General features: G+C 39.4%; 1 protein-coding gene across 3 annotated transcripts in view; it reads right to left on the bottom strand.

Moving 5' to 3' along the window:
• Nucleotides 1-22,577, bottom strand: part of SLC4A10 (solute carrier family 4 member 10) — a 161,673-nt gene extending 139,096 nt beyond the window's left edge. The window contains exon 1 of one of the 3 annotated variants that reach the window (XM_088059264.1): nt 22,524-22,577. Coding sequence is in view for 1 of the 3 variants with exons in the window: in XM_088059262.1 (XP_087915388.1) it covers nt 9,114-9,161 (48 nt within the window). In the remaining 2 variants the exon portion in view is untranslated. Of the gene's footprint in view, nt 1-9,113; nt 9,254-22,523 lie in introns of those variants that run through there. The other 2 variants (XM_088059262.1, XM_088059263.1) reach the window with 2 other exon arrangements.
• Between the last annotated feature and the right edge of the window lie 241 nt (nt 22,578-22,818).

Genomic DNA, 22,818 nt, shown 5'->3' with positions numbered 1-22,818 from the left:
ATCACTCACAGAAGAAAAAACAAAAAAATTTAGTCAGGTTTTACATATCTGCACATTCACATGTTTTGGTAATAACTTTCATTAGGCGTCTTAAATATTGCCATACTTTTCTTCAGAAGATTACTTGACAAAGTTCTATTTGTAATCTCTAGCTTAATGTTTTTCATAGACATACATATATTAACAAGTTTCACATTTATTGAGAAATTTGGGGGAGGGAAGCAGGGTAAGGTAGCTTTGGGATTTGGTGTTGTTTGGCTGTAATGTACTGGGGGTTTCAAGCTCTAATCCTGTTACTATGCATAGTCCCAGCATATCTACTAATGGGAACACAGTTCCTGCAGCAGAAGCTAGTCCAAGGCAAATAAATCCCTCATCATGGGTACAGTGGAGATGCCCAGTTCTCAAAAACATCTCCTGTCCTCCACAAGCTGGCTTATCAGCAGCACTCCTTGGTAAAGCACACACATTCTTAAGCAGCTTGATATTTTTCAAGGCAAAAAGGGCTTTGCTGCTTCTGTTATTTTTGCCCAAATTTGGCCAGCACTGGACAGAGCATTGGGGGGGTGGGGAATCATAATAAGTTCACAAATATTCAGTGGAAAGTTATTTGTTTATTTTAAATTGGTCTTCCAACTCCAGAGGCAACTGCAGTTGTGTTGCTTTGGGCAATATTGGCTAACATATAGAAACCTCTCATCTACCTGGGGTTATGGGTGGGCAAATAGAAAAAAATGCTCATGTATTTGCTGGCCACAGTAAATCAATTCAGATACAGCAGACATAAAACCCTGAAGTTTTTGGTAAGACAAAATGAAATTAACACAATCAAACTACACAAACATTTGGAAGAAACATTTCTTCCTCTCTAAAGCTGAATGTAGCTTTTTCTTTAAAAGAACCTTTAAAAGTCTTTTTCTGCCTATGTTGTTTTAGACAAAATCATGAGAGTTACCTGAGTTTTCAGTGTATACTCCACAGCAGGGTTTTTTTCAGTCCATTCCCCTACAAGATGAGGACTGGGAGTGAGGGGTTATTCCAAAAGCAAGAGGCACATTTGATGTTGATGGGGAAACCAGACAGATCACTACATTACAAACTCCTTTTTCAAAAGTTGGTGAGGATAAGCATGAAGGCTTCTGCACTGCTTAACGCTATTTTTGAGAGCATATTCACCTAATCTGAAATCATTCAGATGCTCCTCCCAAAACATGGAATTCATCTATTATTAGAATTTTCATGAGTAAATTCTCAGATGAGTATGAAACACAGCTTTATGAGTGCTTTTACAGCTCATTGCTACATTTAATTTCAAGAGCTATTATAATGCTGCAATAAAAACAAGTGGACATAGTTAAGTATTTCACTATAGCACAGTCATAAAGAGGAAAAACATAAAAAAGTGGGAGCTTTCTAAAAGACAATTATACAGTCAGTCAAGCCTTAGGTTTGAGCATTCTTGTCTTCTCTTCAAATAAACAGAAAGGATAACACCAATTGAAGGAGATGGATAATATGGGTTACAATCCAAGTTATAAAATCTACTGAAACAAAGTAAAGTATGTTAAAATCTCAGCACAGAGCAGACTTGCAGACACTGCATGAAGATTTGCCATCACGATGATACCTTGGAAACATTATACAAGTCTCAAATGAAGTAGCAACAGTCTCAAAAGAACTGTAAAATAAGTTGTTCCTGAGGAACAGCATTAAGATGGCTGACAGCAACTGCTGCACAGACTGCTGCACAGACTTGGGGATGAGGGGGCAGAAGGGAACTAATTTCATTCTATAAATTCTTTTAAAATACCAATACATACCATACATATATACATATCACTTCTGCTGACACAATAATGTACTGTTCTGGGACACTGATTCTATTTTGGTAGCTACTTAAATAGGTCACAAAAATGATTAAAAGAAATGCTTAGTGCATATTTAGGAAAATGGATACAGGTTATCACATTTTCATTAATTCAAAGCTAGACGAGTACCCACTATTCCACAGGCAATAGGAAATTCTAATTTTTGTTACATTCTTCATACTATGGAGTATAGAAGGAGAATAATTCTATTCCCCTGTGTATGCTATTCTTTGCCTTTATAAAGAAAAAAATATCAATATACTAGTCAGTACCATTGAAAAAAAAATCTAAAACACTTAAAATTTACACACAATCTCCCTCATGGTGCCTTAATTTCCTAATCATATTTACAACACTATTGAACACCTTGATACCACACAATCACAACAAAGTATTCAGTGGTATTCAGAGTTCAAAAGTTTTCAGAATTTACATGAAATCACATTCTTGCTTTTGCATGCTTATTTCTAAAGTAAAACCTCTGTGCACATTCATATGTTGAAAGGGAAGTTTACATGTACCTACCATCTTCTCTTTGGAAAAAGACATAGCATTTTGCTCTTGACTTTAATGACATTGTTTGCCGGACTGATTACAGTTTAAGTACCTATTTTCTATTCTTGCCAGGATCTAATAGCAGAGTTGGGTGTTTTTTCCATCCTTACATAGTTTCAGCAACTAGGAATGGCTCTAGAGATAATCTAGCACAATTGCTAGTGACTGGTATCTGGAACTATTCTTCAGACTAGTGGCTTCAGATCAAGTGTATTTTGAATTTATAGCATTTTAACTAGTATTGATAAAAGTTTCCAGAAAAAGGTGCAATATTTTTTTAATCTCTCTCCAAAACACTACACAAATGTGCAAAATTTTCTGGAATTTTTGAGTGTGACAGCTAATTACTGTGGCAGTAAATTGCTCCCAGGGAAATTTTCCCTGGAACTTCTTGCAGCCCAACTGATGCAAACAGAGTCTTACATTCTTTAAAAAGTCAAGAGGATTCCACAAAGGCTTAAAAATCTACATTTCAGATTGGTATTTTGCAGACAAAAATTAATAAATAATGTTTCATTTTATATTTTTGTATGGTTTGAAAACCTGCTTGCAACAAAATGGATCAAAGGTGACCTTTTATCATTGCAAGATACTCTTTGAATATGTTTACAGTAAATGTAAATGTTTATAGAAAATTCACTATTTAGGTGGACTTAACTGAGGGTATCAACATTTATAATCCAAATAAGCTACTTCTTTCTCCTTAGTTTGCACTTAATCTATCATCCATCTATAACATATTTGTTATATATAACATATAAAGACAAAAGTGAGCACTTTTCACCGAATTTTCACAGGACTGAAAGAGATCTTGTGAGGTCTTCCAGTCCATAATTCAACTCTGAAACAGCAATAATTGTCTTACCTATTCCTACAGACAGATAATAGATTCCATAAATATACCAGACCATTTGTTCCATTACTACACCACTCTTAGCATTGACAGCTTTCCTCTAACATGCTTTTAAAATTGTCCCACAACCTTTCCTCAGTTCCTATTCAGTACAGATATAAGAAAGAAACTGATCCTTTTTGCAGCTGTATTATGCACCAAATATGTGTCTCCAGGCTAAGGAACCACAGTTCCTTCAAATGCTCTTTCATATTTCTAGGCCCACACTCATTTTTTTTGTTGATGAATTATTCTGCAGTTGCTCCTCTTTTCTCAAAACACACATACAGTACTGCACTAATCAACTAATACCTTAAAAATATTGGCCCATGTAACTTGAAGACTTAATTTCTCTGAAATATGTTACTGTGCCAATTTTTTTGCAGCAAGCTCCTGGTCTGTTTGATTAAAATTAAGGTCTTGCAAATCTTGACCTTATCTTTCACATCTCCACTAAATTTCAATATGTATTTATTTATAAACTTTGCAATGTCTTGTAAATACCTAATTAAACAAAGTGGAAAGGTTCTAAGTAGGAAAACAGGGAAATTGCCAGAGACAGAGAAGGCTCAGGATTCAAGATGCTATTTTGTGCCTGCAGTACAAGGAGGCAAAAGCCCTGGTTTTCCTGCTTCTGTCCCTACACTTCTTTACCCATGAAATTTAGTCAGCTCCCTCTGCCTTTCATACCAGTCAGCCATAATGCCCTCGATTCTCCAAGTTCACACAAAGCTCCACACCTCATCTACCCTCATTTCACCCTGTAACTTCTTTTTTCCCCAAGACATTTCTTCTACTTTTAATAATAGCCTTTATCATCTCTTCCAACTTTCACCTTGCCTATCCTAATAAACAACCTTGTAGAATAAGGGTGGATTTTAATTATCTTTAAATATGCTACGCTTTTTTTTTCATTTCATGAGAAGACCTTTTAAACTGCACCAACACTGAAAATTATGTGAACACATTCAGTGCTCCATCAATTTGTATGACATCAAAAATGGCATTATTATTGCAAAAGGAGTCACATGGATATGATCTTTCAATAGTTTGGGCTTTTTACAAGTCAGACCTGAACCTATGAAAGGAATGTGCACTGCCTATGGCTTTCCCTTCTCGTATCAGACATACAACTAATTGTCTAAGACACTTCACAGTGGATTAAGTATTCCCTCACCTACTTAAACCCTGTCATCCATTGAAACTGTAAACATTGCTTAATTAAGAAGCATTAAAAGATGTCAGTGGAAGTATTTTGTTTTAGAATTAATTCTATATTTTTTCTAAAGGAAAATGTAGCAAGAAGATACAATTAATAACAGAGGAAATTGAAACCATATATTTAACAAGTATAATTTGTGGGAAGAAATCAAACAAGATGTAGATGCATCTTAAGGTGGGATAATTTCCACACTTTTTTTTTTTTTTTTTTTTGTGCAAATATGTCTCTTTCTTAAACAGAAACACCATATGATCCAGATGTACTTTTTTTTAACTGTGACATTGGCAAATATAAGGGAGAAGTTGGGGGTCTTAAATATGTGATTGTGATTGTTACTTGATTTCTTTCTAGCATTCCCTGGGAAAAAATTTCTGTTTCCTTTTCATTCAGAGCTCGGAATCAGGCAGTAATAAAGAAAATACCAAGAGCAGAAGTTCAATCCTAAATTTATACTTACAATTAAGTTTTAGGGTTTTATTTTCAATTGTGCCATTATCTCAGCGTTCTTGCCTTGAAAACGTAATGTTGCCTCTGTATTTTTCCAAAAGAATCACAGCATTCCTGTGGTCTCTAGAAACTTGCCTTAAGTGTTGCTATAAGCTGTCGTCTGGAGAAGTGAACTGGGAGTGAGTACGGTTACACAAACCACGGGGTCAGGCTCTGACACCCCTTCTCACAACGAGCAATACATTTCATCAGCAAGTCCCATCCAAGGGCCCACTCAGCATTAACAAAAGGCAAAAGAATCTGGCCTGTTAGCATGAGCAGCTTCCCACACTCACCTGCTACATTAAAAATAGTTACTTCCCAAGATCTTGCTAAACCATTCTCCCACATACAGAGTCCTAGGCAGCAGTAACTGTGTGCCACTTGCAGCAGCACAAGAGTGCTCTTGATACAAACACCGTCTTACCTATAGCATACACATCATACACATGCACATGCAGTATCCACATGTAGCTCAGCAATGCCATGCTTTAAGACCTTGTATCTACCAGATTTGAACAATAAATCTAAAAATAAATAAAACAAAGAAATACAGCAAAATGGCTCTTTAATTTTAAGAGTGAATGAACATGAACTTTCCACACATGAGTTTTACTGATACCTTCAGAAAGCACAGAAAAACAACATGCCAAACATAAACATAGTTAGCAAAAATATCTGTGCTTTGTCTATACATTCTCCTTATATCCAAAATATCAAACCATTTAAAAGCCAATTTCAACTTGCATATGAAAGATACAGAATGTACAGGAACAAATATGAGCAACTTGTGCTATGAATAAACTGCCAATGAAATCACAATAAAGCAACAATTTTCAAAATCATTTCCATGCAATCAGGTATACATGTTCACAGACAAGCTCACAAATTTAGTTCTTTGCTAGGAAATTAACAGAAGATCTTTGTAGAGAACTGCAGATTATTTTCCCTGTTCTGTAAACAAATGATGACTCCCCAGAAATCTTTCAATTACTCACAACTATTTTAAAGCACTCTGAATAATCACTGAAAAAATATACTTGATGACTGATAAATAAATCACTAAATGATTCTGAAAGCATACAACTACATTTTGTTACTATATTAGTATATGTACTGAACAATACAAATTAAGATTATATTTGCATTTCCAAGAGCAACTGCAGCAATTTGTTTCCAGGTGAACAATTCTCTTTTTATTTATACAATATTGCACTTACAGTAAATTAGCAATAGATTTCTAATAAACCAAAATTTCTCCACACTGAAAAAAAAAAAAAAAACAGTACAACCGCTAACAAGGCTATTGTCTCTGTATAAGACCTATTTTCAAAAAAAGTAACCTTAAATTGCCAAGGAAATTATTTAATTCCTCAGAACCACAGGCAACAATGCATTTTATTAGTTCTCAAATTGCTAGGATCGGGGTTATCAATTAAAAGCTTGCATAATAAATCAATAACACACAACTAACACTAGAATAAATGTAGATTCCACTTTCTACAGCCTGGGATTTTGGTGGGAAATTTTATTGAGGTTTCAAAATCTCTGAGCACCATTAGTAGATAAAATTAATTAAGGACTACCTTTGCAATCTTCTTACTAGAAATAACAATTAAAACATATAGTGTGTTAGAGTTTCACAAAAAAGAAAAAAAAAATCAACTCTGCTTGGTATAGCAAAGCCCCCAGACTAACCCCTGAAGGAAAAAAGATCTGCTAGAAGCCTTTTCTTCATACCCAGAGCCCACTGAACTGGGACAACACTTGGGAACAGACCTGTATTCACTTTACAGCTTGCATTCCTGTTCTGTTTGTTTCAAGTTGAGGATTGATCCCCAAAACAGAAGTCCTCTAAAGGACTCTAAAGTCCCAGCAGTACCTCCCAGACCAACAGGCCTTAGCACCAACTAGCCAGCACCGCTTCCTGCTCCTCAGACTCTGCCATGACTCCAGGTACGAGACTCCCAGCATGCAAAAGGCATTTCTGCCTTATAGGGCCCTAGACAGCAGCCAAGCTGAGACTACCACAACACAAACATACACTTTATTTCCTGACACACAGAGAAAACATCACCAGAACCCAGAAATCTTGAAGGAGCTGTGCCTTTGCCATCATTGTGACAGGAAAGCAATGTTGTTGAGCTGCACAGGCCCTCTCAGAAACCACAAGAGAGGACAGGGGTACCTGCCACAATATATATATTACATCCCCACTTGAAGCAAACACAACCAGTTGGAATTTAGTTAGAGGTAGTAAATGGAGGTAGGAGCAAGGACACGAATGTAGCAAACAAAAGTACTGGTCTGCAGCTCTATGGACAGGGACCTGCAGCTCTGCAGAGAGGTACTGCACCAGGGCAGGGCTCCTGAGGGAACAAGGGACAATTGTCCTTCATCAGCACACAAGAAATACTATCTTCTTTGGTGCTCTCAACCACAGAAAAAGCCTTTTCTCTGGGCATAGCCCTGGAGACACAAAATTTAAAGCCAGACAGCCCAAGGCAACCCTGCATGTTGTGCCTTCCAAGAGCTGACTCCTCTGGCTCCCTGTGCAGTGGCCGTGGCAGAGACAACACTTGTTGACAAAGCGAGACTATCACATAGGCCAGCAAAGTGTGAGCAAGAGCAAGACTGCTACTGACTGCACACTACTGCACTGGTGTGAAACACTAAGGACTAAGCCTTCCGTGGAATTGCTATCATGAACTACAGATGGAAACTCGTTTTACACTTAATTGTCCCCCTACAGAAAGGAACTCAGCAGCCAGTCTGTCAGTGAAAGCAACAGGACCTTCTACTCCACTGTCAGAAACTGAGAGAGCAGCAAGTAATAGGAAGATTCCTAAAAGGGATGCAGAAAGCAACAGGGAAAACTGTCCCTGCCACAAGGAGAAGGAAGATGCCAGAGATAACCTCACACTGTGTAGCAACCTGCCACCTGATTGCAAAATGGACCATGTCAACAGATGATGGGAACAGACCCTATGAGAAACGGGCTTGCCACGAGTGCATCTCATCAACCTGCAGCAGCTGAGACTTGTCTCTTTCAAGCTTTGTCAGTGTTGTGCAGCTCACTGTGCTACCACACAGCCATTTCAGGAGCAGCAAAGCCTCTACAGACCTATGCAGTCTGTTGACAGGGATGTGTACGCACAGTCAGACGCTTGTGTATGTACATGAGAGACTCTTCCCTGCCCCAGACAGATTTCCTGCGCAAGGCATGAACCACCATTCACAAACAGAATCTCAGTATGAGATCGACACGCACAGTTAAACCCTCTGTGTGTCTGCAACCCTGTGTTTGGGGGAGGCCTGGCGGGAAAAAGGGTCCCTACTGATCTAACGATATGAAAAGTCCCTCATCAACTGATCTCTTTCCTACTCGCACAGAAAAGGCTGCCCAGCCGTAGCTGTACAGCCACTCGGTGCTCCGAGGAGAGGGTGCAGCGCGTCCCCCTGGGACAACAGGAACCCCCTAGATCAGCAGCTCCACGGCTGAGCACAGGAGACTGCGACAAGGCAGCACGAAGCACGGCCCGGGATCCTGCGGGAGGCAGACCCTGTCGTGTCAGTGCCGGCCCTCAGCAGATTCCTCTACGATCTGCAAACGAGGAGGGCCAGGGACCCCCGGATACTGCCCCAGCCCCGTCCCCGGAGCGCGATCCCCGCGGGGCTGCCCACAGGTGCTCCCTGCCCTGCGCTGCCCCACCGCCGGGAAGCGGGGGGGCAAGAGAGCCTGAAAGAGAGATGTCGGAGGCAGGGGGACACGAAGAGAAGGGGTACCGAGGGGAAGAGGATGCCTGAGGCGGGGGAGCCGGAGGGCAGGGTGCTTGCCCCGGAGGGACACACGTACACACATGCACAAACACACACACCGCTCCATCCCCGAGCGTCCTGGCGCCCAGACACTCCCGCCGCCGCAGCATCGCCCGGCACCGGAGCGAGCCAACCTGTTTCCCCACGCAGCGAGAAATGGGCTGCGGTGCCCAGCACGGGCGGGAAGGCGGCCCCCGCTCCCCCTCCCCGGCTGCCTCCCCGCGGGGCGCGTCGCAATCCCCCGGCCGGGGCCGCGCTGCGGCAGCCGTACCGTGGGCAGCAGCGGCTCCATCTGCGCCCCTTGGTCCTGAGTCTCCATGCGGCGGCGGGGCTGCAGCGGCGCCCCCTCCCCGCCGCCCGCGGGCCGGGGCGCTCCCCGGGCGCCGCGGGAGCCGCTGGGCTTCGCCGGGCTCAGGGCTGGCTCCCGGCTCCGCGCTCCCGGCTCCGCGCTCCCGGCTCCGCGCTCCCGGCTCCGCGCTCCCGGCTCCGCGCTCCCGGCTCCGCGCTCCCGGCTCCGCGCTCCCGGCTCCGCGCTCCCGGCTCCGCGCTCCCGGCGCGCCAGTCACATGGCCGCGCGCACCGCCGGCCCCGCGCGGGGGGGGGCAGGAGACGGGGCCACCTGCGGGGTGCAGGATGCGGGTGCGGGGTGCAGGATGCGGGGTGCAGGATGCGGGGTGCAGGATGCGGGGTGCAGCCGTTCCCATTGGGACCGCAGGGCCGGGCCCGCCTCACCCGTGCACACCGGCACCCCTCGGGCGCTGCAGTGGGAGTGGGGAGCAGAGGGACCGGGCCCCGCGAAACGCTGGGTGAGACTATGGAAAAAATCGCACACAGCTCGGAAGTTTAGCGCTTCACGGCGAGCTTCAGCCGCAGGCTCCCCAGCACTGCTGCTTCAAGTGCAGTCTTGGGCCAAGATTTGACTTAGCTAGCACCAGGAGAATTCCAGAAAACAGTGACCCTCCACTTGGTCCTGCCTGGCTTTGACCCTTAGTTACAGATAGCACCTTCGAAAGAGAGTTCTGCCCCTCTGCCCAGTATGATAACCCCACCATCCCCTTCCACCTGCAATCCATAAACATATCAGAATATCATATTTTTTGGTATAGGTTTAATAGGTAGGAGTCTTACCCTTTTTTCACCCAACGTTATTATTCAAGCCAGCTACAAATTTAGCTTCTCCTAGTCTATCTGGCTCTGCATCTCAGCGGCTACATTCAGCTATACCAATACCCCAACAAGCTATGCAAATGATTGTCAAAGCCTAAATTTGCTGTACAAATAGAAATAAGAAGTTGAGCCCCCACAGTACTTGAACTGCTAAGAACAAGTGTGACATTGCCTACCAAAACAACCGAGCTAGAGTTTATATTTTCTTTACTTCCCAGTATATCTTCCAAAAAAACATGCCCATCCAAACCTGTGTGCATAAAAATCAAAATGGACAGAGAACTGATTATGAAAAATAAACTGGCAAGTAAACTTCTATCTCCGTGTTAACATTAATTTCCTTGCCAAAGCAGCAGGCCATGCCCTACATTTTGGATATCCTTTGCAGTCTAAAAGTAGATCAATAAACAGCTTCACTAAATCTGATTAATTTCCTCTGCCATGGGACATGTTCTTCAAGTCTCTCAGAGATCTTCCAGGTTGAATTATTTGTACATCAGCCAAGCAAGATGCAAAGCTGGGGGAGCAGTATAAAGGAAAGGGGAGTCAAGGCTGTTTCTTACAAAGAAGGGGGCTATTTTTCTGAGTTACACTTGAGAATTTGTTCTTTAAAGTGACACATACATTTAACACTGTACAGAAAGACAGACAACAGATATGGTCTAGGTTCTGGGACAAAGGTCAGATGTGTATTTTCATAACATGATTACAGATCTACAGTAATTAACATAGGAGGCCGTTCAGGTCACTAGAGGTAAGGCTGTGTCAGCATTTGTGCAGTAAAGCCCTATTTGTAGGAGCTTATAATTAAGCTATGAAAGTCATGATGAAGCTGGGAAAGAGTTTAAAAGTGATTTTCCTTCTTTAAAGAAAAGAGATTTAAAGTGAATATACCACCTGTGAAACCAGGAAGACCAAAAGCTTTCAGTCTACAGGCAGTTATTTCAATGACTATTAGTATAAGCACCCTAGTCTTCTCTGCCTAAGTATCTCAAGCTTGTCCAAGAGCATTTTTTCAGTAGGTACTGTAATTCTTCAAGCTCAATGGCATTTACATGTCTTTCACTCCCCAAAATATTCCCTCAAAACACACTCATCCACATAGACACATCTAATAAATGTAAAGCCTAAAACCAACTCAGATACTGTGTACATGACACTGCTCCCCAACACTTCACAGTGAAAAACAGGATCAAGACTACAAGCATCACGCTCAGGAGTTACAAGTGAGTTACTGAATGGACCATCAAAAAAGAGTTAGGATCAGCCATGTAATTGTTTTTGCAAAGGTTTTTTGTCAGACTGCTTTATAGTCAGGAGTTCGCCATTATGGAATAATAGATGAAATATGGAAAAAATCGATTAAATAATAAACCTCTCCAAATGATTCTGTATTGTCCTGCTCCACACACATGAAAACACCACAGACTTCTGTAGCTATAAAGCCACATATTGATAGCCAGAGTCAAAGTGCAAGTAATTCTTTTGGCAGCTGTGACAAACATGCTTCAGTATGAAGGTCCAAAATGTTGAATCCAAAACTCCAAAGCCAAGGGCTTTGCACATACAAAAGTGGAAGAACATAAAGGACTTTGTTGAAAATTCTATTTTTAATCAAACATAACTAAGCTATTTTTGTAACATTCTAGCAGTATATCACACCAAAAAGAGAAGTAAGAGCAAGTAATATTTATTCTCTAGTTGATTTATAATTGAATTCAAATTCTGTTTATTTACTTCAAGTTGGCTTCTTTCATTATTGCATCCGATTGTAAGCCATACTTCCATATGTATACAGGATATACTATAAAAATACATAATTTTGTGGCATATTTATGTCAGACTAATATTTTCTCTTTCTATATATTTCTAGTACATTGGATATATGAAATAGTGAATGTTTCTACATTTACTTTCACAGCAATAAAGCTTCTAAAGCAAATGCCAATGGAAAAAAGGGAAAATACTGTTCTTGTTCAATAACATTTTGAATTTATGTCAGAAGCTGACCTGATCCCTGCCTGGTGTCATCTTTCATAAGAAATTAAAGATAGCAAAAGTTGAATTTTATTCTTCTCTCCTTTGAGAGAATTCTTCTCCTTCCTCAAACTGCCTTTTACCCCTTTGGCCTGCAGCAAGCCAATAACTCAGATGTTCTCTCGAGTCACGGTCAATGTGTTAAACCCCGCTGAACAGAGATTTTGTTCCTCAGAACCAGTTCACAAGGGGTATGTTTTATATATAAGCTGAATTACATTCAAAAAAATCAGAACATTCTCAAGGTACTTTGTAGGCACATAGCATTGATTTTGGAGGCACATACCCATCTACCTGAGCTTGACGTAAAAATGATCAGGGGTCTAAATAATTCCCACTGTCTTAAGCATCACTGACATAGCCCTGTTTATACAAAAACAGATATGTGATAAGAAGCAGCAGCAATAATGAAGACCTAGAAATCACAGAGTTCAGGTTCATGAGGGGTCTTGCAATACTTCTCTTAGTAATTCTTTGTAAAAAAAGTTCTGTTTTCTTACCTAAAGAGCACTTCCTAATTATCAGGAGTGACAGGTACTTCCTCGACCTAAATCCCAAGAAGGTATTCTGATATAATAAGTGATGCTATGTATATGGGTACATTTCTATCTGTGCATAAAAGCTGTCACGGAGCCCTAGCATCACTTACTGGACCACTACCACTCACATTTTTACTGTCATACCTTTCTGTCAGTTTTTGTTTTGTGATCAATATATAGCTATAATTTTTAAAAAAAGCTTTATTTAAACCATTTCTCTGAATACAATTCCTGTTCTAGGAAGACATCCTGGGAGGTTTGGCTCATCTCCCAGTTTAGCCATAAAACATGTCACTCTACCAGTATGGAGGGGGCTGGGAATTGCTACTGAAGTGGAGTGAACTCCACAGAGCTGTTAGTTACAAACCTTAACATGAGAACTATTTACTTTAAAATGTTCCCATAGCAGAAATATGCTTGAAGCCTAATTCATTCATTTACATCTATGTCCAATAATCTCAGCATGTTCTTAATTCCAAAAAGAACCTGCACTCTGTCAGACCTAATGTGGTTGCCAGTAGATTTTAGCAACATAGTGAACAATTTCACACAATATTCAAAATCAGAAAGGACTGGGGTTAGATCAGTTTGCCCTCTCTTGATTCCTGCCTCAGCTCGAGCCTCAAATACACTGGTAAATAAAATGCATGCACAATACTCATTAATTTGAATGCTCATACTGTGCATATTTATCATAAACATATTTCTTTAATGAAGGGAAACCTTTTTAAAAATTGCAAATTATTTTCAGCTTGTTACCGGTTATTTCCATTTCAAGCAAAACAGCAAATTAATTTCTAAGCTTCTGAGGGAAACAAAATAACTATCAAGCAGTCAAAATCCTTTTCATTCCATTTTTGTCTTATTGACCACAGAAGATGGAATAGTAATAGGTGGACCTCTCAAACTGCATTTCATACTACTAAAAAAAAGATATGAACTATCTTTATGTATGAAGAGGAAGATCCCATTGATACAACTTATTCCTAAGACTTTTTTCTCTGTAATTAGGGAAACTATTCTGACAAAAAGGTAAAAAAGGGGAGGGGAAAAACACAAATTCTGGCAGCAGTGTCTCCTCTCTCCATTCTTCCTCCCTAAGTGAAGATAAATAACCATCTGGATCACTGTACTGCCTTTGTGACAGGTGGTACTCAGTTATGTTTCTCATTTGATTGGAAAGTGGTAATGGCTCTTTAGCAGCTCTTTCTTTTGCTAATATACCCTGCCTGAAATCATTTACTCTATGTTAATTCATTTGAAATATGATCCAAAAAGATTCAGTACTGATTGGGATATATCCCTCAATTTCAACATAATCTCTTTTTTCCTATTGGAACTCAAACTGGAAAAAAGTACTCTAATAATTGTTTCAGTAATATAACTTCTCACATTGTTCAGCCAAAAGAAGGAATGCCAATGAAATATGTCTGTGTCCACAGCCCAATCCTACAAATCCTATGACACAGGGAGACAATCTGTGTTGGTAAAGAGCACCAAATATTTGTTACTTTCTTAATTTTCCACAAAATGGATCCTCTACCAAAATTCATTAATTTTATGGTATTCTGACTCTAAGATAGGTATTTGACTTTTGTTATAAGGTCAATATTAGAGAATAGTATTTTAAAATCTAAACTAAAATTAAGATGTGTTAGAGACTCTCAAAATAATACATGTAATTAATCATTATATTAGTTTGCTAATTATTAAGATAGCCACTCTTAAGCTTATTTTTCAAGTGAACCACCCTAGGTTTATTTTTCAAGTGAAAGAAATTCCTCAGACATATCATCCATTTAATCCTGCTTTGTAAATAAAATATGTTGAATCAGGCCCTGATTAGTCACTGACCTAAATAATCCTTCAGAAAGATTAAGCGATCTTAATTTAAAACCTGCAAGGGGGGATAATATATTGTTTCTTGCTCAGTTACTCTAACAAACTATAACTAAACATGTATCTCACAGAGGGAACACAACATTTATCTAGATTGAGCTTCAAGTGGTTGGATTTTGCTACATCGAGGCCAAGAAGTCCTCTTGCACCAGGAATGGTTTCTCTATATGGGTAGGGACTGTGTTAGCACTTATCTTCCTTTATGGTGCTTTTAATTCTCTGCTTCTAATCCTTCCCTGCACCATTGTCATGGCTCCTCTGAAGTTTCCAATTTGCAGGGGAACACCATAACATCACAAAACTTGGCCTGACAGTGTAGCATTAGGAAGCCAGACTATCTGCCTTTGACCTCTGGATCACCCCGTTTTCCACATCACGGAACATGATTGCTCCCTTAAGCATTGCACCGCAAGGAGAGCTCCTAACTGGGGCATCCACAGGGTCAGATGATGGTTATTGAGAGAGATGGATGAGGCTGGCTGCAGTTTTGTTTGTTTGTAATATTTGAAATTTGCAAGTACATGAAGTGCATATATCTACTTTCAGCTTTTAAATCCTAGTCATATTCTTTGTCTGGCACTTGCCTTAGACTGTAATGCTTCAAGCAGGGAGTTTGTCAGCCTCCATAACAGACCAGACTGATCATGTGGCCTTACTGTGATTGAGCTAAAAGGCACAAAACTTCAGACAAAAGCTTTTCTGTAGGTATTCATGAAACTATACAAATAACTACATAAAATTCGTATTTTGCACATACACCTAAGATACAGAAGTTATCAGTGTTAGTCCCAGAAACAGAAGCACTAAGCTGTGTCATGCTGTAACCATTTTTCTCATTACATCTTGGGTAAAATACATTATCCCAATTGCTGGGATTTTCAACTTTGTCTTGAATTGGAGGCAACTGAGGAGATTGTTTACAACACAACTTCTGCCAAATCAATTACTCCTGGCAGAAAAAGCACCCACCTCCTCCTCAGGTTTTCCAAATACAAAGTTAATTCAAATCACTTCAAATATAAATAGAGAAAAAAGAGGAAAAAAACTGCACAGAAAATTATCTTTTAATTACAGCTTTGAAAACAAAGCTACAAAAATTACAAATATATCAATAAAAATCCCAGTCTAGACTTCATTTAACCCTGAAGTTTCTAAGTAAATCAGAGCAATGCTACAGGTAATTTATGGAGCTGACAATCTAGCTCCCTCTCTACCCATCGCCTTTGATAGGAGCCCAACCCTGGCACCATGAAGTTTGCTTACCAGGTAAGATTATTTTCTCTTCTTTTGGGACCATCTCTGAGATACCAAATAAAAGTGAATGAACACTATACTTACTATACTTTCTAATCACACATTCCATACACCCTAAGCAACCTTTTTGCCATACACAAGATTTTTTAAAAAAATACTTTAGAAATTATATCACATGACAATTGTTTGTTGGAAGCATGTTTTACTATTTTCATAATTTGCAGTGCTGTACTAGATTTCCACAAAAACTAGATCCACATGTAATATATTACTAATAAAGATGACAGTGTTGGCTTTAAAAATGTTTTTGTTTCAAAATACCACCTTTGTCAGTTTTGCTGCTCTAACCACTACCTAGAGGGAAAATCTTTGCTGTGTTTATACTGTCCTACTAATGAAATAGAAATACATGTCCTTCTCATTTTTCCACATGCTACGTTTCCAGACAAAAAAATCTTACCTGAAATCCAGAATCCAGGATCATTTCACAAGAGCAGCAGCTGTCATAAACTAGCAGAGCTCCAATACAGTCAAACTGGGATTATGACATGAAAGTGCATTCCTTACTGGAGTAGCCAACTCAAATCAAAAGCAGGAATTTATAAAGGAACTATTTGAAAACAATAGCTACAAAGAAGTAACTATTCTCTTTCAAGAGAAATACTTTAAAGCTGAGCTTTTAAATTGTGCAAAGAGAACAAATTCATCCATGTTCCCCAATAGGCATGTGGTTGGGACACAAAAAGTGAAACCTTCATTGAATTACCAGACTCATGGAAGCCAGTGATACCAATTCCTTGGTATTGTAAGAATTTTGCCCCTTTGGAAAACACTTTTGGCCTAAAGAGTAGTGATCAGTGATTCAAAACCCTGCTGCAGACAGTTAGTGTGTAAGTGATGTTCATTTTCAGTCAGTCAGTTTTGGGATGGATCCTGTGTCTAATGCTTCAAGTGTTTAACATCGGTCACCTCCATGATGGCAAACTGGAGGAGTGGGCTGACAGAAACCTCATCAGGTTTAGCAAGAAGTGCAGAGTCTTGTACCTGGGATGGGTCAGCTGTATGAAGTGAATTATCAAAATCACAGCCAGAAGGTGCAGGAATGGGATTAATCCCCCTTGGCACTCAAATCTGAAATAACAATGCTCTGGGTTTGGGCCCCCAGTACACAGAGGAAGATCAACAAGCTGGAGTCCATTCAAATTATATACTTACAGCATTGTCAGCCTAAATGTCCAAGAGCAATATATACCTTATATACAGAAAAAGGCATTTCTCAGCTATAATAACTCACATCTCCCTAAGCTAAACATTTAAAATTGTTCATGACCTAGGAGTACTTGTTCCTCTCCAAGAACTTCAAAAGGATTTCACACAAATTTCTCAGACACTTTTAGCCCCATTTGAGTCATCTAACACTGTCAGAATAACCCCGTCCAAATTGTCTTGCATTACACATGAAAAAAGAGAGTTTATTTACAAAGTAAAAAAAGAGAGTTTATTTACAAAGTAAATAGCAGTATGATGTCTGAACTCGAACTGTTTATCCAATTTTGACCAAAGGTAAACATACCAACCACAGAACTGAGCTCAAAATTTATGCTCACAAGAAGAAGCTTTAAACTCAAGTACTCTTGTACTTTCCTCCATGTGATGAAAAAATATAATATTAAAATTCCAGCTATAAAGAGAAAACTGAGGAGTACTAACATGGCAATATTTAGGAATTCTTTTTGTGACATTAAACACATTGATAAAATGGTTTATATTAACTCTTACCAAAGCAGTAGAGAACTGTTATCAGAGTTCTGAAAAATCTTACCTTCATGTCTATGGACTTTTAAGACAGTGAGTGTACAGTTTCTGTATCTCATTTACCTATAGGATCTTTAAAACTGTTAATAGATTTTTTAAAAAGACACAGAAGCCATTTAGTACATGCAGTCTCTTTAAATTTCTGCAAATACCACATTATTTCTAGATTTGTAACTGTCAGGACCCAGCAGCAAATTCACTCTGTAGCACTGCATTACGCCCAACAATGCCAGTACTAGTTCTCTAATCTAAGAAATCATTGCCTGTTCCTAAAAATCTTGGCAAACATGTTAACACAGGTGAAATATTTTACCACCTACCAGCAAGACCAGAAGCCACCAAAGCTTCTAGAATTCCTCTAATACTCCCACTGCACACATGAAAACACATAAAAGTGAAAGTGTGAGGTTATCAGGACTACCTGAAGTATCAAACATAAATATCACAGTGAGACAGCTGCACTGTTGCAAACATGCCTTGAGGCACTGCCACATAATTCAGCCTTGGCGTCAGTCTGTGTGTTTAGAAAACAGGGATGGACCGATTCAAGCCTTGACCAAAATTATGACATAAACTTTGTCAAACATCTCAAACATAGACTGTAGGACACTAATATCTAAATTGGCTAAAGGAACAAAGATAGCTTCTCATCTCCTGTGGTTCCCACTCTGATATGTCCATATCAAAACAGAACCATGGTACAATTTCCCCCCAGAGTACTCATTCCCAAAAAGAGGGAACTGTCATGGGAAGCTGTAGTGTGTCACAGGTGAGAGAAGAGGGACACCAAAAGCACACGTCTTGATCCCAGTTACCTCAAGAAGCACTTACAACAGAGAGACTGTAAAGTGCATAGAAGTCAGAGTCCTCTCAGGAGAACAAATTGTTTTGCCCTACCCTAAGAATCAATGGTTATCAGGATAATTCTGCAGGTCTCAGCTGTAAGACAGTCACATCTCTAATGTCTGGCATGACACCTGCACTACTTTCATAAAACCTATATTTTGCTTGAAGTTTGCTGCTTTTTGCTGGACCTCATCAAAAGACCACATGTTCAGCAGTGGACATTTTTGCCTACCGCACTGAGAGGTGTTTTCTGTCCATATAGACTTATGCTTCTCAGACCAAGCTACAACTATGCAACTTTAATCATAATTAAAATTTAATATTCGGGGTTTGCAAGAGGTTAATATGTTTAGGGGAAGAGCATTTTTTGTATGCCAGAGCTCCTAGCATAATTTCTATTTTACTATATTTCTTGGTGTTATTTCAGAAAATATAACTGTTTCTATCACTGCAGCACGCTCAATCATATCTGATCCACACCTAAATTACTAAGACTGCAGTGGAACTGCAGTAACACCAAACACACTGTAAACCATTGAGGAATTAGTCTTCCATTTCCCTGATAACTACCATGACAGCCTAACTGATGAGCAACTCCCTGTAAGATCTTCTATGATGATTTACGTTTTGAGACCATTCAGAAAGAGCAAAAAAAAAATGAAGATCACACCAATGCAGTTCCACATGATTCTATAGGTCATCTTCAAAAACTTAAAAAAATTACTGAAAGGGGTTCTAGCAAATCAACATGGAAGCTTTGACATTTCCCCATGATGAGAAAAATTATAAGGGTGTGACAATATACAATTAATATTTCATTCAATACTGAATTTTGGTAACAAAATTCAAACATATTTTCTAATAGATAAAAAGAAAACTAGCTTGTATATCAAAGGTAAATCTAGCCCAAGAAATGCTTGTGAGGAATTGTTACAAGTTCTGTCATTTCTTTTAATTCATGTACAAACCCTCGGGTGAGTACATTTTCACCTTAGCCTATTGCTGCTGTTTGTCCAAATCACAAGGCTACCATCAATCAGAAAATAATACAATTTAATGCCTAGAGGTAGTGAAGAACAATTTAATGGAAAACATTTTTCTCTCCCTTGTGAAATGCCTGTAATAAATTGTCCACTTTCCAGGCAGGACAATTCAGGAACGTATCACTAGTCTGGCTTAAATATATGAAAACCTTTTACACTGTAGTAAACACCTCTGGGGATATTAAATAGAAGGAAGGTAAGGTTTTCGAACTACTAATAAATTTTCTGTCAAAAAAGAAAGAATCCACAATCCAAATTTTATCGGTAGAAAAAGCATGAAGAACCCCAAGACACAGGGATACAGCCACCATCTATGGTCATTTAATGCAGTCATGATTTCATCACAAGAGCAGCTTGTCTCAATTCACAAAATGTACTTTGCACAGCTTTTTGTAACGGTGCAAAGCCACAAACCTTGGAGGAAAGAGCTTTAGACTCATGTAAAAAGGCAATTCCACATTTGTCTGAAACTCCATATAATGGTGAATTATCTGAAACACAACATTCAGAGCTACAAGAATAAGTTGGTTGTGTAACCACAGATGGAGGCCTGACAAGTTCAGAACACTTGACAAAAGGGTCCTTGCAGTAAATCTCATCTGCCACTGCATACAGCCAAGGTTATTTTAATAGCTATTTTTTTATAGATATATGTTTATATATTTACAGTTTTTTCTTTCATTACTGCAAATTGCAGTAAAAACATACAATCTTTGCAGTGTATGAATACAAGACATCATATTAACTGTTGCTTTTCCATGGTATTATTATGGGAGGTTTCCAAAAGAAAACATATTGCTCACTGCTTGTGCTTGTGATATTTGCTAGCTAGTGGCCAGACACAGCAAAGGAGGTGTCAATGTGCAAGCAGGCTCATTCCATACTGCTGAGCAAGGTGCAGAATTCTGAGGTCTCACCTTCCTCCCTATCTCTAACACAGAGCTAGTGAAAAAAACACAAAACACAGAGTTGAAAGACCCTGCAGTAAATTGAAGTTGGTTTACCTTCCCTGATAAAAATCAACCCAAGACATAGTAATATTTTTTAATTACAAGTTCTGTTGAGATGAAATACAAGGGATGGGACCACCATGCTTTGAGATGATTTATTGCTCGAGTAGCCCAATAAGATATTAGTCTCAAGGTGTGAGGTTTTAGAAGCAACAAGTCAGCCATAGCTCGGGGAGGTCCCCTGTTTCTTCTCTGCACAGCAATATATAACATTCTAGCCCAATAGGCAGCTGACACGAAGCTTGCTTTCACTTATTAACCCATCACCTTTGCTTAATTTTGCTGCACTGCATCTGTCTCTTAGCCACTAAGCTGACAGGTCACGTACTCATACACACACCTCTGTTATAGTTTCTGGATCTTTAATTTACTCTGTAAGTGATACTGTTACAGTTTAAACTTCAAACTATTTTACCTAATGTAATTTCTTACCTACTTAAGTCATATTCTTACTTATAACTATAGAGACATAAGTTTATAATTTCTCTACCCAATGTCTGTATACCTTCATCACTACATAAATCCAGGCTTTTTCTAAGGCTGCAGATTTTCGGTTTCCAACAAACTTAAACATAAAGTTAAGGGTTTTCCTCTCAAAGTGTATGTAGATAATTACGGAAACTGTTAACTTTTCCAGATGCTGCCAGACCTTGTCCAGCTGACTCAGCTTCACGTAAATGGAAGTTCTTACCTGCCTCAAAGTGGTGTGAAGAAGCAAGGCAGTGCAGCAGTGCGCAGATGAAAGGTGACAAAAGGTAATGCATGCCACTAACCATCCCTCCCTGCCCACTTTAAATCCTTCTGTAGCTAACAACCATCTGACAGCTGTGAAGAGAAATGAGTAATCAGTAATACACAGTCTGATTTGTAACTAAATAAATAGGGCATGACACTTCTATACGCAAATCAATAATTGAAGCTTGATCAAGTAAGAAAAACTGTAAGATACTGTTAAGATCCTGTCACCCTTCAGACAGGATTAAAAGACAAAACCAATTCTTTGTGACACTCAGAAACTGATTTACCACACTAAGATAAAAGAAGTTTGAATGGCTGCAGTGTCATAGGGAAAGATGGAAAATAAGAAGAGGGATAAAAGCAATTTCTATAGTTAGCTTCACTTGCCTCATGTGTTTGCTGCATCTAAGTCACACCTTGAAACAAGACCATCACAGTCAGCCTAAAACTGATGGTTTTCCCCAGAGTTTCACTTTTAAGCACATGCTACAACTACACCTCCAGAATTTCAGGTCAGAGCTGGGAATTCAGTCTTGCCCTCAGCAAAATGATTGAGGGCCATGTGCCAAATCTAGGCCTGACTTGAGTGCCAGTAAAAACTGTCAAACACAAAATGCAGCTGTCTAAGGTCAAGTCCCAGATGTTTTGTTCAAGTAAAGCACAGACGATCTTGACCTCTTAAGAAAACTAAATGTAACATTCATGTCATGGACTAGTCAAAAAAACAGGGTTAACAGGGTTCCTACAATAAAAGCAAGAGCTATTTATTTTTGAAGGAAGATTAAAAGCCTTTGATCAATCTATACCTTTTAAGCAGACAGGAGCTGGGCCTCAGATAACTTTAAATCATACAAAATTTCCCCAGAACCATGGGGTATTGCAAAATCTGAATTGCTGATCACAAATAATTTTTAAAAATAACATCATGGTTGTTCAAGAGTTTTTACAGCATTAGGCTTTTCTCCATGCTTTCTCTGAGCTAAACAAACTAAGAAATTGTATTTGAATATCAAATTTATACAGGACTTCCAGAAGAATGGCTTGTTTTTAATATACTGCACCTGCTTGAACCTAAGAATTAAGGTCAACAAATATTAAAAAAATATAGTCAGAAGAATTCTTCAGCAGATCCAGAATGATCCCTTAGTAAAGCTTAAGATAAATTCCTCCTCAAAAGTAGCTTGAGAGGCAACATGTATAAGATATGCAGGATGTGCCTGTTACAAGTTTGCATCTATAAAACCCCCCTCTCCTGTCATACAAAAAATCCAGCATTTTCAGCAGTTACCTAGTCGTTTGCATCCTCCTGCGTTAAAGACCTATTTTGGAATACCTTGCGTTGCCGGTGCCGTGGGCTTTAGTGCCACTCAGTGTTCAAATGCCACAACTGCAGGGAGCTGCTCCACCAGGGCATCCAGTGGCTCGATTCGAAGAGGTGTGATATTTTACTAACTTGTAGAAAACAACGAATTTTAGAAAGAAGGCGGATGTTGATCCTTCATTTGATCTCATCTGTAGCCTCAATGCTTCTGTTTTGGAAAAGCATAAAAGCCACAGTGGGATTTTCAGAGGAAACAGACATTCAGCCTGAAATGAGACATGAACAGAAATGTAAAGAAATCACCAGC

This window comes from Pseudopodoces humilis, chromosome 8 (genome assembly GCF_049639895.1).
Source record: "Pseudopodoces humilis isolate 2021_Gansu_Grassland_sample_001 chromosome 8, ASM4963989v1, whole genome shotgun sequence".
In the NCBI taxonomy this organism is placed as follows: Eukaryota; Metazoa; Chordata; class Aves; order Passeriformes; family Paridae; genus Pseudopodoces; species Pseudopodoces humilis.
The sequence above is the reverse complement of the archived record's forward strand: the minus strand, read 5'-3'. Positions and strand labels throughout refer to the sequence as shown.